We start from the raw sequence: 17,521 nt of genomic DNA on the forward strand, positions 1-17,521 counted from the left end.
GGAGCGTTTAACGCGACGTCCCGAACGCTGGCGGTAAACGCGCCGCAACCGTCTGTCTGAACCAGCCCTTATGGTCCGTCGATCTACTGCTGCTTCTGCCTCATCCCCTTTCATCGAGATCTTCTCTCCAGTCAGAACAAACATTTCAATTAATCTTTTCCGAAAATCAATCGAAATTACAGTCGAACTGACATGCTGGGACAAAGATCTCTGATAAAGATTTAATCACTATGATCGAATAAAAGTGGCCATACACAATTATTATTATTATTTTTTTTTGGGGGGGGGGGGGGGTTGGCTAGTAACATCTGATCAAACAGCTTGAAAAATCTAACCAACACAGCATAAGCTTATGATCGATTTATCCAAAGATTTAAAAAAAAAATATATTGAGTAAAACGTTGATTTTCCCCCTGATTTTTTCAAAGCCATCCGATCAGATTTTTATTGAATAAAGAAAATGAAAATTGGATTTGGGGTTTTTTTTCGTAAAAAAAAAATATACATATATATATATATATATATATATATATATATATATATATATATTTTTTTTTTTTTTTTTTTTTTTTTTTTTCCGATTTCTTATACTTGATCACTTTTATAAGATAAAAGTGACACTGTATCCTTAAAGTGGTATCGTCACCATAAAAATCAAATTTCAACAGCAACTGGTCTGAGTGTATTAAGTGATAAAGATGCTAATCCTGCATTCAAAACTTTCAAAACTTTTTCTGCTGTTATGATTTGGAGTTATCACATACTTAAGGAGCACTGGCCCTTTAGTAGTCGTGCCAAAGAATTGCATGCTGGGGGTTCTTTTTATCTATAATCTATTACTCCTCTTCCCTTTATTTCCCTGCCAGCTGCTTATCTGAAACCTAAGCCACTACTCACTTGTGTTTACAAGCAAGGCTGAGGCGACTCAGCGATTGGAGGAGACAAGAAAAAAAGTAAAGGGCAGAAATTACATCACAAGTTAGCCTTAACTGTGGGCAAAAGACATGGCCCCCACCAGGAACAGAATTCTCGTAATTTATTATATAACATTCACTGAAATCAAAACGTGGACAGTATAATACAGGTTATGTAAGTAGATCAAGTATTTATCTACTTATATATGTGTTTTTTTCCCTGGCATAGTATGGCTGATCCTACTGCTTTAAGATAAATTCTGACTGACTTTTAGTGGAACTAAACTCACAACTTTTTCTCTGCTCTAAACGATTAGCCACAGCATGATAACCTTTATGGCAATACTAAAAAAAAAAGTGGGTTTACTCGGCTTCATTTCTGCAGAAGGTACTGAAAAGGTTAAGCCTCAGTGTTTACTATATGAAGAGCTGCCTTGGCAAAGCTCTCCTGCAGTCTATTCACAGCTGCTGATAAGAACTAATTAAACAGGTTTATCTGCCTAAACAAACACAGAACAGTATTTTTTCCAGCAACTATGTGTGGAATAAAGGCTTCTTAGGCCTGGTGCACACCAAAACCCGCTAGCAGATCCGCAAAATGCTAGCAGATTTTGAAACGCTTTTTCTTATTTTTCTGTAGCGTTTCAGCTAGCGTTTTGCGGTTTTGTGTAGCGGTTTTGGTGTAGTAGATTTCATATATTGTTACAGTAAAGCTGTTACTGAACAACTTCTGTAACAAAAACGCCGGAAAAACCGCTCTGAACAGGCGTTTTTCAGAGCGGTTTGCGTTTTTCCTATACTTAACATTGAGGCAGAAACGCATCCGAAATCCAAAAAATGCCTCACCCCGGGAGTATGCGTTTCTGCAAAACGCCTCCCTCTCTGGTGTGAACCACCCCATTGAGATACATTGACCAAGCAGATCCGCAGCCGCAAGCGGCTGCAGAAACGCTGAAAAAGCCGCTCGGTGTGCACCAGCCCTTACTGTGTGCTGTGCAAGTTCGGGTCCAGCTTTTGGGAATTACTTTTTATAGACAAGACAAAGCAAGCAACATAACATAACATGCACTTTTCTCCTAGCAGACTTAAAGCACTTGAGCTGCAGCCACAAGGGCACAAACACCAGGAATCTAGTGCAGGAGATTTGGGCGTAGCCGGCGCCACCATAGGGCGTAATAAGAATTACAGCTATGGCGGTGCATATTGAGTAACTTCGGCGCTGTCAGAAGACGGAGCTGAAGTTACTTTTAAAACACTGTAATTCAGCCGCCAGCAATCGCTGGAAGCCAAATTACATCATTCCCATCGCGTGGACCTGGAGGGGGAACAGTAATTAACGCTGCTGGGACTTCTGCAGGAGCTGGGTAAGCCGTATATCAGTTGTATCCTGCGCCCAAGTCTCCCGGCGGCGATTTCCTTTGTACACACAAGGGCGCGCTCTATAGGCAGTAGCAGTGTTAGGTAGTCTTGCCTAAGGTTTCCTTACTGAATAGGTGCAGCTTACTGAACAGGAAGAGCCCAGATTTGAAACCAGGACCACTGTGCCACAGGCAGAGCACTTAACCAGTACATTATCCAGCCACTGGTGCAGGTGGTCATACAGAAATGTCAGAACATGGCTACCTTAACGGTGGCCAAACATGATTCCATTATTTACTTTTCTTTTCAACTAGAGAAATCCAAAACCAATTTTCCACTTGATCAAATAATCAGAAAACAAATATACCATACAGTTATAATTTACAGAAAATATCAATCAAGAGATCAAATGAAAAGTTCAGTTTTTAATATTTTTCCATTTATAAATACACTAGCTGATTGCCCGGCGTTGCCCGGGTATGTATTTGGCTGGTGTTGGCTCCGCCCATTTTTTCTAGCCCTAATGCACAATTACTCAATGACCAAATTTGTGAGTGTTGCGGTCTTTGGTATCAATAATTTGCATTGAAATTAAAAAAAATCTGATTGGCTGTTTGTGGCTCCACCCCCTTTTCTGAATTTGAACCCCAGTCACCCAATGACCAACTGTACCAGGTTTGAGGCCTGTGCCATTAACAGTGCAAGAATGGTAGCAATTAAATATTCCCCTTGAAAAGCAATAGGTGAAGTTTGATTCACTTTGTAGGCTCCACCCACTTTTCTGAATATTAATCTCAGTCACCCAGTGACCAACTGTGCAAAGTTTGAGAACCTTTTCATGGCATTCACAGTGTAAGAATGGCTGCAGTTTACATTTTCCCAGGGAAATTTGTATTTGTCTCCTTCCGCTGATGACCCGGCGTTGCCTGTGTATGTATTTGACTGGTGTTGGCTCTGCCCACTTTCTAACCCTAACGCACAAACACTCAATGACCAAGTTTGTGAGCTTTGGGGTCCCTGGCATCAATAATTTGTATATTCCCATGAAATGAAACAAATCAGATTGGCTGTTTGTGGCTTCACCCCTCTCCAGCATTTGAACCCCAGTCACCCAATGATCAACTGTAGCAGGTTTGAAGCATCTGCTATTAGCAGTGTAAAAATGGCAGCAATTTAAATATTCCCCTTGAAAATTAACAGGTGACTTTTTTTTTTTTGATTGGCTATTATAGGCTCCACCCACTTCCCTGAATATTAATCTCAGTCACCCAGTGACCATCTGGGCAAAGTTTGAGAACCCTGCCATTAACAGAGTAAGAATTGCTGCAGTTTATATTTCCCCAGTGAAATTTGGTTTTGGTTCCGCCCACTTTTTGTAACCTGGACACACAGTCACTCAATTACCAATTTTGTGAGCTTTGGGGTCCTTGGCATCGATAATTTGTACTTTCCCATGAAATGAAACAAATCTGATTGACTGTTTATGGCTCTGTCCCCTTTTCTGAATTTGAACCCCAGTGACCCAATGACCAACTGTACCAGGTTTGAGGCTTGTGCCATTAACAGTGCAAGAATGGCAGCAATTTTAATATCCTTCTTGAAAAGCGATATGTGATTTTTGATTGGCATTTTTAGGCTCCACCCACTTTTCTGCATATTAATCCCAGTCACCCAGTAACCAGCTGTGCAAAGTTTGAGAACCCTGCCATTAACCGTGAAGAAAGTCTGCAGTTTACAATTTCCTTGAAAAATCTGTTTTTTACTCCATCCAGTTTTTGTAATCTTGACACACCGTCACTCAATGATCAAGTTTGTGAGCTTTTGGGTTCCTGGCATCAAAATTCTGCTAATGGTAGCAGTTTATCCAGCAAAGAAATCTGATTGGCTGTGTTTGGCTCCACCCCTTTACTGAATTTGAACCCCAGACACTTAACGACCGACTGTAGCAGGTTTGAGGACTCTGCCATTAACAGTGTAAGAATGGCTGCAGTTTAAATATTCCCCTTGAAAATCAACAGGTGAATTTTGATTGGCTCTTGTAGGCTCCACCTACTTTTCCGAATATTAATCCAAGTCACCCAGTGACCAACTGTGTGAAGTTTGAGAACCCTGCCATTAACAGTGTAAGAAAAGCTGCAGTTTATATTTTCCAAAGTAAAAAGTTAGTTGTTTTTGGCTCCGCCCACTGTTTCTAACCTTAACATACAGTCACTCAATTACCAAGTTTATGAGCTTTGGGGTCCTTGGCATAAATAAGTTGCATTTTACCATTGCAATTAAACGAATCTGATTGGCTGTAGTTGGCCCGCTCCCTTCAGAATTTAAACCCCAGTCTCCCAGTGACTGACTGTACCAGATTTGAGGCCTCTGCCATTAAGAGTGTATGAAGGGCAGCAATGTAAATATTCCCCTTGAAAATCAAAAGGTGAATTTTGATTGGCTGCTGTAGGCTCCACCCACTTTCCTGAATATTAGTCCCAGTCACCCAGTGGCCAACTGTGTCACGTTTGAGAACCCTGCCAATAAGAGAACGGCTGAAATCAATATAACAAATCTGATTGGCTGTTTGTGGCTCCACCCCTTTAGTGAATTTGGACTCCAGTCACACAATAACTGACTGTATCAGGTTTGAGGCCTCTGCCATTAACAGTGTAAGAATGGTAGCAATGTAAATATTCACCTTGAAAATCAAAAGGTCAATTTTGATTTGCTGTTGTAGGCTCCTCCCACATTTCTGAATATTCATCCCAGTCACCCAGTGGCTAATTGTGTAAAGTTTGGGAACCCTGCCATGTTAAAAATGTAGTTGTTAGCACCGGCCACTTTATCTAACCTTGACATACAGTCACTCAGTTATCAAGTTTATCAGCTTTGTATATTATCAAGTTTATCAATACTTTGTATATTCCCATTGAAAAATAAACAAATATGGCTGTTTGTGGCTCCGCCCCCTTTCTGAATTTGAACCCTAATCACCCAATGACTAACTGTATCAGGTTTGAGGCATTTGCTATTAACAGTATAAGAATGGTAGCAGTTTAAATATTCCCTTTGAAAATCAAAAGGTGAATTTTTATTGGCTGTTGTAGGCTCCACCCACTTTCCAAAATCTCAATCTCATTCACCCAGTGACCAACTGTGCAAAGTTTGAGAGCCCTGCCATTAACAGTGTAAGAATGGCTGCAGTTTATATTTTCCAGTGAAATTTGTTTTTAGCTCCGCCCACTTTTTGTAACCTTGACAAACAGTCACCCAGTGACCAAGTTTGTGAGCTTTCAGGTTCCTGGCATCAAAAATGTGTGAATGGAAGCAGTTTATCCACCAAGGAAATCTGATTGGCTGTAGGTGGCCCCACCCCTTTAGTGAATTTGGACCCCAGTCACCTGATGACCAACTGTAGCAAGTTTGAAGCCTCTGCCATTAACAGTGTGAGAATGGCAGCAGTTTTAAATATTCCCCTTGAAAATCAATAGGTGAATTTTGATTGGCTGTTGTAGGCTCCACCCACTTTCTTGAATCTTAATCGCATTCACCCAGTGACCAACTGTGGCAAGTTTGAGAACCCTGCAATTAACAGTCTAAGAATGGCTGCAGTTTACATTTTCCCATTTACAATGAATGGCTGAAATTTGATTGGCTGTGTTATGCTCCTCCCACTTTTCCTGGATTCGTAACTTCGGTCACCAAGTGACCAACTGTGCCAAGTGTGGGGACTCTGGCTTGATTACTGTGAAAATGGCAGCCTTTTACATTTTTTCCATTGACTTGAATGGGTGAAATCTGATTTGCTGTTCGTAGCTCCGCCCACGTGTGCAGGGGGGCCGCGAGACCCCCAGAACATATCATCCCAGGTAGTAAGGGATCTGTGTACCAAGTTTCGTTCAAATCAGTCAAGCCGCACATACACACACACATACATACATACATACGATTTTATATATATATATATATACGTGTGTGTGTGTGTGTGTGTGTGTGTGTGTGTGTGTCGTCTTTTTCTCAATCAAAAAAAGTATTTTTTTCTTTCAATTACCTATAAAATGCATTTTTTTGATCGAAAACATGTAAAATTGATCAAATTAATTGTATCATGCATGGCCACCTTAAAGGGAATCTGAAGTGAAAATAAACTTATGATATAATGATTTGTATGTGTAGTACAGCTAAGAAATAAAATATTATTAGCAGAGATATGAGTCTAATATTGTTTCCAGTACAGGAAGAGTTAAGAAACTCCAGTTGTTATTTATGCAAAAGAGCTTCTCTGAACTCTATGACTTTCAAAGTGGCAGAGAGCTCTGTCTTCTGAAACGTATTATCTCAAGTTTCTGTCACTGTATTTTGTTTTTTTCTGCAGAGGACAATTCAAAAGTTCACTGGCCTGCTCTGTAAAATCATTTAGAATGCTGAGTAGTGTGTAACTTGCAAATATTAGAGAATAATGCAATGTTCTACAAAAAAAACCTATATAACTGAAAATACAAATTTGAGAATATTTTCTTTGCTACTAATGTTCTAGTAATTATCCGTGCTACACAAACAATTCATTATATGATAATTTTGTTTTTCATTTCAGTGTCACTTTAAGGTCGCATTCACAGTGCCACGTTGAGGAGCTGCATTATAAAGTCTTATGACGCAGCTTACCGCACTGCAATGATAATCCTATGGGCGGTTCACAGTGTGACGTTATCAATGCATTGAAAATGTTGCGTTGTGGTAACTCACTGCTTACAGTACGTCGTTACCTCTTAACGCAGACATATTGGGACTTTATTGTTGCATTAAACCGCAATGTCCCACTGTTAATATGCCCTAAGGATACGTCCAAGGAAGTAATAAAAAAACAAGCTCTACCTACCTGCAGCTTCCTCCAGCCCCTGGCACTCACCGCAGCTCCGGTGGCAGAACACCCCAGGCCACGTGAGCGCGATCGCGAGTGGCACGGTCGCATACACTCGCAGGCGCAGGAGATGTCGGTCAGCATCTCCAACGGAGGGGATCCCGGGACAACAGAGCTGTAGTGAGGGACAGATAGGCTGCCAGGGGCTGGAGGAAGCCCCGGGTAAGTAGATCTCGTTTTTATTTCCTTTAAGACAGAGAGATGGAGCAATAGGAGACAGATAGATAGATAGATAGATAGATAGATATGAATATATAGATAGATATGAATATATAGATAGATATGAATAGATAGACAGATAGATAGATAGATAGATAGATAGACAGACAGACAGACAGACAGACAGACAGACAGACAGACAGACAGATAGATAGATAGATAGATAGATAGATAGATAGATAGATAGATAGATAGATATGAATAGATAGATAGATATGAATAGATAGACAGACAGATAGACAGATAGTGAACAGATCACAGACAGACAGACAAATAGATAGATAGATAGATAGATAGATAGATAGATAGACAGTTGGATAGATAGATAGATAGATAGATAGATAGATAGATAGATAGATAGATAGATAGATAGATAGATAGATAGATAAATAGATAGATAGATATGAATATATATATATATATATATAGATATGGATAGATAGATAGATAGATAGATAGATATGAATAGATAGATAGATAGATAGATAGATAGATAGATAGATAGATAGATAGATAGATAGATAGATAGATAGATAGATAGATAGTTGGATAGATAGATAGATAGATAGATAGATAGATAGATAGATAGATAGATAGATAGATAGATAGATAGATAGATAGATAGACAGTTGGATAGATAGATAGATAGACAGTTGGATAGATAGATAGATAGATAGATAGATAGATAGATAGATAGATAGATAGATATGAATATATATATAGATATGAATAGATAGATAGATATGAATAGATAGATAGATAGATAGATATGAATAGATAGACAGACAGATAGATAGATAGATAGATAGATAGATAGATAGATAGATAGATAGATAGATAGATAGATAGATAGATAGATAAATAGATAGATAGATAGTGAACAGATCACAGACAGACAGATAAGGCAGATAGACAGTTGGATAGATAGATAGATAGATAGATAGATAGATAGTGAACAGATGACAGACAGACAGATAGGGCAGATAGACAGTTGGATAGATAGATAGATAGATAGATAGATAGATAGTGAACAGATCACAGACAGACAGATAAGGCAGATAGGTAGACCATGAACAGATCACAGGCAGACAGTGACAGTGGGCAGCAGGCGTGTCTTTGCTGTGTGAACAGTCCTGCTCTCGGGGTCACCTCTGCTCGGGCGATGGCTGCATTGCAGATCTGCACACCGTGCCCAGCAGAAACCTGCCTCTTTCTGGGAAGCTGGATCTTTAAAAGATGTAAAATGTAGCAGTGACCTGCTCTAGCACTTCTGGTAAGCACTATATTAGCCATAAACCCTGAGTCAGTCTCCATTACCGCCCATCCCATCTTAATGGGAAGGTAATATATTAGACACGGCAGCGGCCAGGTGTAACGATCACGGCATGGCACACACACACAGGGGTGCTGCACTCACCAGGACCACCGGACAGATGGATGTGGGGGGCAGGATGTGGTCCCTCAGGGGCCCGCAGTCACACTCTGGCTTCAGGTGAGACGCACACTTATTGTGAAGCTGCAGAAAGAAAAACACACAACAGCAGCAAGATGTCACAATTCAGTAAAAATTGATCCGACAAACATAAATGTAATCATAAAGCTGAAGTCCAGGAAAGCAACCAAATATACATACAAGATCATGAAACATTTTATATAAGACACTTAAAGAAGAACTCCAGTGAAAATAATGTAATAAAAAAAAGTGCTTCATTTTTACAATAATTCTGTATAAATGATTTAGTCAGTGTTTGCCCATTGTAAAATCTTTCCTTTCCCTGATTTACATTCTGACATTTATCACATGGTGACATTTTTACTGCTGGCAGGTGATGTCAGTGAAAGGAGATGCTGCTTGCTTTTTTGGCACTTGGAAACAGCTGTAAACAGCTGTAATTTCCCACAATGCAACAAGGCTCCCACAGTGTGGTATCAGGACCTTGGTCCTGACACCACACTGTGGGAGGGGTTTCACCACAATATCAGCCATACAGCGCCCCCTGATGATCCGTTTGAGAAAATAAATAGATTTCTTGTGGAAAAGGGGGTATCAGCTACTGACTGGGATGAAGTTCAATTTTTGGTCACAGTTTCTCTTTAAAGGACCACTATTGCGTAAAAAGTCGTCAGTTAAAATCTGACAGAACCGACAGGTTTTGGGCCAGTCCATCTCCTCATGGGGGACAGGTTTTCTATGTTTTCAACAGCATTTCCTGAACAGCAGTTTAACTGCCAAAATAGTAAGATACCAGCCAGCCTCACTTGCATACTACTTTGTCAGTTAGACTTTGCAACTGCTGTTCAGGAAATGCTGTTTAAAGAGGAACTTCAGCCTAAACAAACATACTGTCATTAAAGAGAACCTGTACTGAGTAAAAATATTTAAAATAAACACATGAGGTAACTTCAAATGAACATTGCATAGTTACCTTGCCATCAGTTCCTCTCAGAAGCTCACCATTTTCTTCTTACAGTGATCCCTTCCAGTTCTGACAAGATTTTGTCAGATCTGAAATATATCAGTTGCTGTCAGTTATAGCTGAGAGGACAACTGATGTGGCAGTTAATGTCCATGTTTCCCTATGGTTCAAGTGGGCGATGTTACAGTTCAACTGTGTGCTGACCAGAAAGCTGTTATGGGTAATGGCCATTTTCAAAATGGAGGACGAAAAATTCCCTTGATCACAGTGAACAAACAGGACGCGGGACAGGAGAAAGACGTAGAGGAGTAGACTACATGGAAGGTAAGTATGACTTGTGTATGCATATTTTGACTTTTAATTTTCAGTTCAGGTTTTCTTTAAGTTACATTACTTATGTTAATTAAAATAGATAGGTAATATAATCTCTTACCCACCCTGTTTTAAAAGAACAGGCAAATGTTTGATTTCATGAAGACAGACATCTTTTTGGGTGAAAGGAGGTGACAGGGAGCATGAGACACAGTTCCAACTGTCCTGTGTGCTGATCACCCCTCCCAGTTGCTAGGCAACGTAAATAACAACATAGGAAATCCCATCATGCTTTGCATAGCATCAGGGAAAAACCGCCCGGCAGTTTTCTTTGATGGGTGGAACTTAGCTAAAAATGCAGCTAAAAATGATGCTTTGGTAAAAAAAAAAAAAAAAAAAAAGTTCTGATGCTGTGAAACTGTTAAAGAAACACCAAACCTTTTCAGTTCTGCTGGGTAGATTTCTAGTCCGGAGGTTCACTTTAACCACTTGAGGACTGTGGTGTTAACCCCCCTAGTGACCAGGACATTTATTGCTAAAATGGCCACTGCAGCTTTAAGGCCAAGCTGCAGGGCCGAACAACTCAGCACACTAGTGATTCCCCCCTCCCCTTTTCTCCCCACCAATAGAGCTTCCTGTTGGTGGGGTGTGATTGCCTCACAGGTGTTTGGTTTTTTATTTGTAAATATTTATTTAATGAAATTTGTAATAAAATTTACTATTTTTTTTATTTCTCCTCTGTCCCTCCCTCCCTCTCCTGGCCAGCCAATCACTGTCACACGGCTGTCCCCAGTACAGCGCTGCTGCAGATTGCAGCGCTGTACAAAGTAATTAGACGGTGATTGCCGCTCGGAGACTGAAGGTGTGGCGGAGCTCCGCCTCCCAAGCAGGAGATGCGCGCGCAGCGTGCGTGCGATCTCCTGCTAGCCCCATAGACGGCCGTTCATGCCAATCGGCGTGGAGCGGTCCTGGGGCTGCCTCACTGCTCACGCCAATTGGTGTGGAGCAGTCGGCAAGTAGTTAAAACAAAGAAAACCCTGAGAATCCCCCATGAGGAGATGGACTGGCTCAAAACCTGTCAGTTCTGTCAGATTTTAACTGCTAACTTTTTCGCGATAGTGGTCCTTTAAAACAGGGGTGTAAGTGCCCAATGCATAAAAGATAGGCCAATAAGCTGTTGATGTTATAAACAGAGAGGTAATTCTCTTGAAGAATTTGGACCAGTTTATTGATATAGAGGCGCTCATGCTTGCTACACAGGTATAGCAGTTAAGGCACCTGTTTTTTTACTGACCTGAGAAAGCAGGCAAGCACCCGCGAAACCCTTTGTCAATTTTTATGTGCTCAAATAAAAGACCTCTTTTCAATAAACTGTTCCAAATTCTTCAAGAGAGGTAAGATTACGTCTCCTTTTTAACTTGCAAGCACAATCGCAAATGCGTTTGCACTTTCAAAAGCTTCTTTTCCACTCAACGCGATTGCGACATTCACTGCTGGGAGCCAAACGCAATTGCGGCAATAATCACGCAGCACTACGATTGCGCTGGGGTGAAAATTGAAAGGCGTTAATTAAAAAAGTGCACCACGATGTACATGTAAATCACGGTGCAGTAGCGATCAAGCGGATCGTGGCTAATGGAGAAGGGCCCTTAAGGTAGCCACTAACGGTCCAATTTCTAGGGAAAAAACGTTCGAGCGATCAGAAATTCTGATCGGAAGTGAAATATTGTAATAAATCATTCACTACACTATCACCGAACCAATCTTTACTTCCTATCACAACCAAAAAGAAAATCCAAATTTTGGTTCGACGAAAATTCATTCGGGTGACATTTTTTTCACTCGTTCATAATCGATTGTGTCCACCAATGGAGATTATTTACAACCAATCCGATCAGAATTTCTGATCGTCCGAACGATTTTCCGCTAGAAATTGGACCGTTAGTGGCCACACTCTCTGTTTGTAAGATCAGCAGCTTTATAAGCCGATCTTTTATTCATTATCTTCGCCCCTGTTTTTAGTGTCTTGTCCTCTTAAGGGCTCGTTTCCACTATAGCGAATCCGCATGCGGGCACTGCATGCGGATTTGCACAGTCAATGTAAGTGGATGGGGCTGTTTCCACTTGTGCGGCGGCGGGAGCGTTTTTCGGTGCGGCAGAAATCTGCACGGCAGAGCCATCAGATTTCGCGTGCGGGAGGAATGCGGGCGAATCGCCGCTAATGCATTTAATAGGGAAATCGCATGCGGCTTTGTCATGCGGATTTCCCGTGCGATTTCGCATGGTTTGCTATGGAGCTTTACTCAGGCAGTTAAAATTCGCCTGGCTCCTTGCCATGCGAAATCGCAAGCGAAATCGCGACTAAATGCGCATGCGGAAACGCAGCCACATGCGATTTCTTCTGCGGTGGAATCCAGGCGATTCCGCACCGCAACAGTGGAAACGAGCCCTTAGAGATGATAGTTTTTTAGTTTGTGAAGAACATTCGGAGAGCGACCGACCAGTTCCTATCACAGACCTGAAAAAGCGAGCGGGGGCGGTTAATTTCCCGCCTGCTCTGACGGTGGTTGCAACAATTTGCAATCCACCTTTGTGAGTATATACATCCTTAGCATTGTGCTTTTTCAAATCTTACACAGTTCTGCACCATTGGGCTCCTGGTCTCCTTTTGTCTTTTAGATGGACATACACTATTTTATATGCAGGGACGGATCTAGGGGGGGGGGGGGGAGATAGGCGGGTCTCTTGCCCCAGGCGCAGTTGGTTGAATTCTTAAAAAGGCAGCAAAATTTTGCTGGGGAATGGCAGTTCAGGCTCCAAAACCTGACCTTTAGGCGCCAAACCTGACCTTTAGGCGCGCCAAAACCTGACCTTGCCCCAGGCGCAACTTGGTCTAGATCCGTCCCTGTTTATATGCCACGTAGGGGTCATTTTGTCCGGCCAGTCCTGAGTCTGGTGGACCAGTTAGGCAGCATAGCCAGAATAAACAGGCCTATGCCCCACGCTTCTCCCTTCTGCAGCTGAACGGAGCAGCCTGCGCAAAGCCCCTCCCTCTTTCTGCTGATTGGACAGTGAGTGTCAGCAGCTATCCAATGAAATCATCATTGTGCTTTCCTCTCCTGTAATCCAGCCAGACCGATGCCATTGTGCAATGCAGGAGAACCGGACTGTGCAAACATCGTGTGAATAAATAAACTTAATTTGTTGAAATTAAGAAAATTGTTAATATCTAATTAGATTCTTCATTTTTAACCGCTTACACCTCCCTAGTGACCAGGTCATTTTGTCAGTTCAGTGCTCTGCAGCTATAACCGGGCCATACAACTTAGCACACAAATGAATCCTGCCTAGTGTTGGGCGAACAGTGTTCGCCACTGTTCGGGTTCTGCAGAACATCACCCTGTTCGGGTGATGTTCGAGTTCGGCCGAACACCTGACGGTGCTCGGCCAAACCGTTCGGCCACATGGCCGAACTAAGAGCGCATGGCCGAACGTTCCCCGAACGTTCGGCTAGCGCTGTGATTGGCCGAACGGGTCACGTGGTTCGGACCCGAACGCGCTCTGATTGGCCGAACGGTCACGTGGTTCGGGTAAATAAATACCCGAACCACGTCATATCTCCGCCATTTGTCTGTGGGTTTAGCTTTGGGTAGGCAGGCAGGGTAGTTCGCGCTCCAGCCACGCTAGCCAGGGTCCCCCCCAGTCATTGTGTGTCACTGCTGGGAACAGTAGTACACCGCTCGTTCAGCCACACTATATAGCATTCTGTGTACTGTTCTGTGTCTGCTGGGAATAGTGGTACACCGCTCGTTCAGCCACACTATATAGCATTTTGTGTACTGTTCTGTGTCTGCTGGGAACAGTAGTACACCGCTCGTTCAGCCACACTATATAGCATTCTGTGTACTGTTCTGTGTCTGCTGGGAACAGTAGTACACCGCTCGTTCAGCCACACTATATAGCATTCTGTGTACTGTTCTGTGTCTGCTGGGAATAGTGGTACACCGCTCGTTCAGCCACACTATATAGCATTCTGTGTACTGTTCTGTGTCTGCTGGGAACAGTAGTACACCGCTCGTTCAGCCACACTATATAGCATTCTGTGTACTGTTCTGTGTCTGCTGGGAACAGTAGTACACCGCTCGTTCAGCCACACTATATAGCATTCTGTGTACTGTTCTGTGTCTGCTGGGAACAGTAGTACACCGCTCGTTCAGCCACACTATATAGCATTCTGTGTACTGTTCTGTGTCTGCTGGGAACAGTAGTACACCGCTCGTTCAGCCACACTATATAGCATTCTGTGTACTGTTCTGTGTCTGCTGGGAACAGTAGTACACCGCTCGTTCAGCCACACTATATAGCATTCTGTGTACTGTTCTGTGTCTGCTGGGAACAGTAGTACACCGCTCGTTCAGCCACACTATATAGCATTCTGTGTACTGTTCTGTGTCTGCTGGGAACAGTAGTACACCGCTCGTTCAGCCACACTATATAGCATTCTGTGTACTGTTCTGTGTCTGCTGGGAACAGTAGTACACCGCTCGTTCAGCCACACTATATAGCATTCTGTGTACTGTTCTGTGTCTGCTGGGAACAGTAGTACACCGCTCGTTCAGCCACACTATATAGCATTCTGTGTACTGTTCTGTGTCTGCTGGGAACAGTAGTACACCGCTCGTTCAGCCACACTATATAGCATTCTGTGTACTGTTCTGTGTCTGCTGGGAATAGTGGTACACCGCTCGTTCAGCCACACTATATAGCATTCTGTGTACTGTTCTGTGTCTGCTGGGAACAGTAGTACACCGCTCGTTCAGCCACACTATATAGCATTCTGTGTACTGTTCTGTGTCTGCTGGGAACAGTGGTACACCGCTCGTTCAGCCACACTATATAGCATTCTGTGTACTGTTCTGTGTCTGCTGGGAATAGTGGTACACCGCTCGTTCAGCCACACTATATAGCATTCTGTGTACTGTTGTGTGTCTGCTGGGAACAGTAGTACACCGCTCGTTCAGCCACACTATATAGCATTCTCTGTACTGTTCTGTGTCTGCTGGGAACAGTAGTACACCGCTCGTTCAGCCACACTATATAGCATTCTGTGTACTGTTCTGTGTCTGCTGGGAATAGTGGTACACCGCTCGTTCAGCCACACTATATAGCATTCTGTGTACTGTTCTGTGTCTGCTGGGAATAGTGGTACACCGCTCGTTCAGCCACACTATATAGCATTCTGTGTACTGTTCTGTGTCTGCTGGGAACAGTAGTACACCGCTCGTTCAGCCACACTATATAGCATTCTCTGTACTGTTCTGTGTCTGCTGGGAACAGTAGTACACCGCTCGTTCAGCCACACTATATAGCATTCTGTGTACTGTTCTGTGTCTGCTGGGAATAGTGGTACACCGCTCGTTCAGCCACACTATATAGCATTCTGTGTACTGTTCTGTGTCTGCTGGGAATAGTGGTACACCGCTCGTTCAGCCACACTATATAGCATTCTGTGTACTGTTCTGTGTCTGCTGGGAATAGTGGTACACCGCTCACCCGCCACTGTATAGCATTGTGCTCTGTGTCGCTGCTGGGAATAGTGGTACACCGCTCACCCGTCACTGTATAGCATTGTGCTCTGTGTCGCTGCTGGGAATAGTGGTACTGTATAGCATTTCTGTACTGCCACTGTACTGCTGCCAGTCAGCGTGTACTGTAAGGATAAGTGAAATGAGGAAGAAATCCGGTGAAAGAGGGAGGGGCAAGGGAAGAGGTGTTTCCCCTGACGGTTCACGTACAGGCCACAGGGGAGCACCCAAGAAAACCCACTCAATACCGCCCATGTTGTCCAGGACAACAACCCTCACAAATCCAAAAGAACAGGACCAGATAATTACTTGGATGACCTCTCAAGCGTCCAGCAGTGGGTTAAGCAGCACCAGCACATCACGCACGAGGTCCGAGTCCTCAGCCAGTTACAAGGAGCCAGTGGGCACAAAGCTGACACAACCGGCAGCGACACCACGCACACAACTGCCAGATAACCAGTCCGATGAATTACCTCAGGACACAATGGGGTATTCGCAGGAGCTATTCCCAGCCCAACAAACTTCCACCTTTCAAAGGTCAATGGAGGAACAGCCAGAAATGTTGTGCCTGGATTCACAACCGTTAACTGTGGGAAATGCACCGCGCACTGAAATACAAGGCGAGTCCGAAGAGGACTCGGAAACCCAAATCCCAGAGCAATTTGGGCAGGAGGGGTTGCAATTGCAGGAGGTCGGCCGACAAGATCTGGAAGACGACGTTGGAGTGTGCTGCGCAGAGGTTGTTGTGGGGAGCTCTACTCCACGGCGGCGGCCCACAATGACATATGACGAGTTTGAGGAGATGGAAGAGGAGGGTATGGACAATGTGGACAGAGACCCAGATTTTGTTTGTGAACGAGAACATCGCCGTCGTAACAGCAGCACAGATGAGTCTGTTGAAGAACCCACTGCTGCACGAGCTCGCCTTGTGCCACAAGGTAGGCGGCGCGCAATTTCAGGCACCACAAGCGTGGAAGTTCAAGTGAGAGGCAAAAGAGGAGCAAACAGAAATCGCCAGCAAGGAGGCAGGTGCTCCAAAGTCTGGGCTTTCTTTGAAGACTGCACTGAGGATGTTACCATGGCGATTTGCAAGGTGTGCAAGACCCGCCTGAGCAGGGGGAAAAGTATTAACAACCTCTCCACCACCAGCATGAGCCGTCACATGCTATCCAAACATCCCACTCTTTGGGCAAACGCGTCAGGACAGGGTACCAGAAAAAACACTGCCTCCCTTGGGTTCACCAGACCCGCCTCAGCAGCAGCAGTAGCCCAGCCATTGCGTGGTTCACAACATTCACAAACATCAGACGACGCTGACACTGTCACTTTCCGGAGTAGTGCTCTTGAGGTCTCCCAGTGTTCTTCAAACACAACAACCAACAGCCCTTCCGTGTGCAGCGCTACGGTTCAGTTGTCTGTGTCGGAGATGTTTGAGCGCAAGAGGAAATCGCCAGCAAATGACCCCCGGGCCGTGGCAGTAACAGCCAGCATAGCCAAGCTTCTGGCCTGCGAAATGCTGCCATATCGATTGGTGGAGACAAACAGCTTCAAGGGCATGATGTCAGTGGCCATCCCACGTTACGTGGTTCCCAGCCGCTACCACTTTGCACGCTCTGCAGTGCCTGAGTTGCATGAGCACGTGGTCAGCAAAATAACCCGAAGCTTGAAGAATGCCGTTGCCTGCAAGGTTCACCTCACCACTGACACCTGGACGAGTGCGTTCGGCCAGGGTCGATACATCTCCCTTACCGCGCACTGGATGAACCTTGTGGAGCCTGGCAGCGATTCCTCACCTGCTACGGCACGGGTGTT

General features: G+C 43.8%; 1 protein-coding gene across 4 annotated transcripts in view; it reads right to left on the minus strand.

Moving 5' to 3' along the window:
- Nucleotides 1-17,521, minus strand: part of DGKB (diacylglycerol kinase beta) — an 849,394-nt gene that overhangs the window by 441,413 nt on the left and 390,460 nt on the right. For all 4 annotated transcript variants that reach the window (XM_068235094.1, XM_068235095.1, XM_068235097.1 and 1 more), the window contains one exon: nucleotides 8,813-8,911. In XM_068235094.1, the coding sequence (XP_068091195.1) occupies nucleotides 8,813-8,911 (99 nt within the window). The remainder of the gene's footprint in view (nucleotides 1-8,812; nucleotides 8,912-17,521) is intronic.

Source organism: Hyperolius riggenbachi, chromosome 5 (genome assembly GCF_040937935.1).
Source record: "Hyperolius riggenbachi isolate aHypRig1 chromosome 5, aHypRig1.pri, whole genome shotgun sequence".
Taxonomy (NCBI): domain Eukaryota; kingdom Metazoa; phylum Chordata; class Amphibia; order Anura; family Hyperoliidae; genus Hyperolius; species Hyperolius riggenbachi.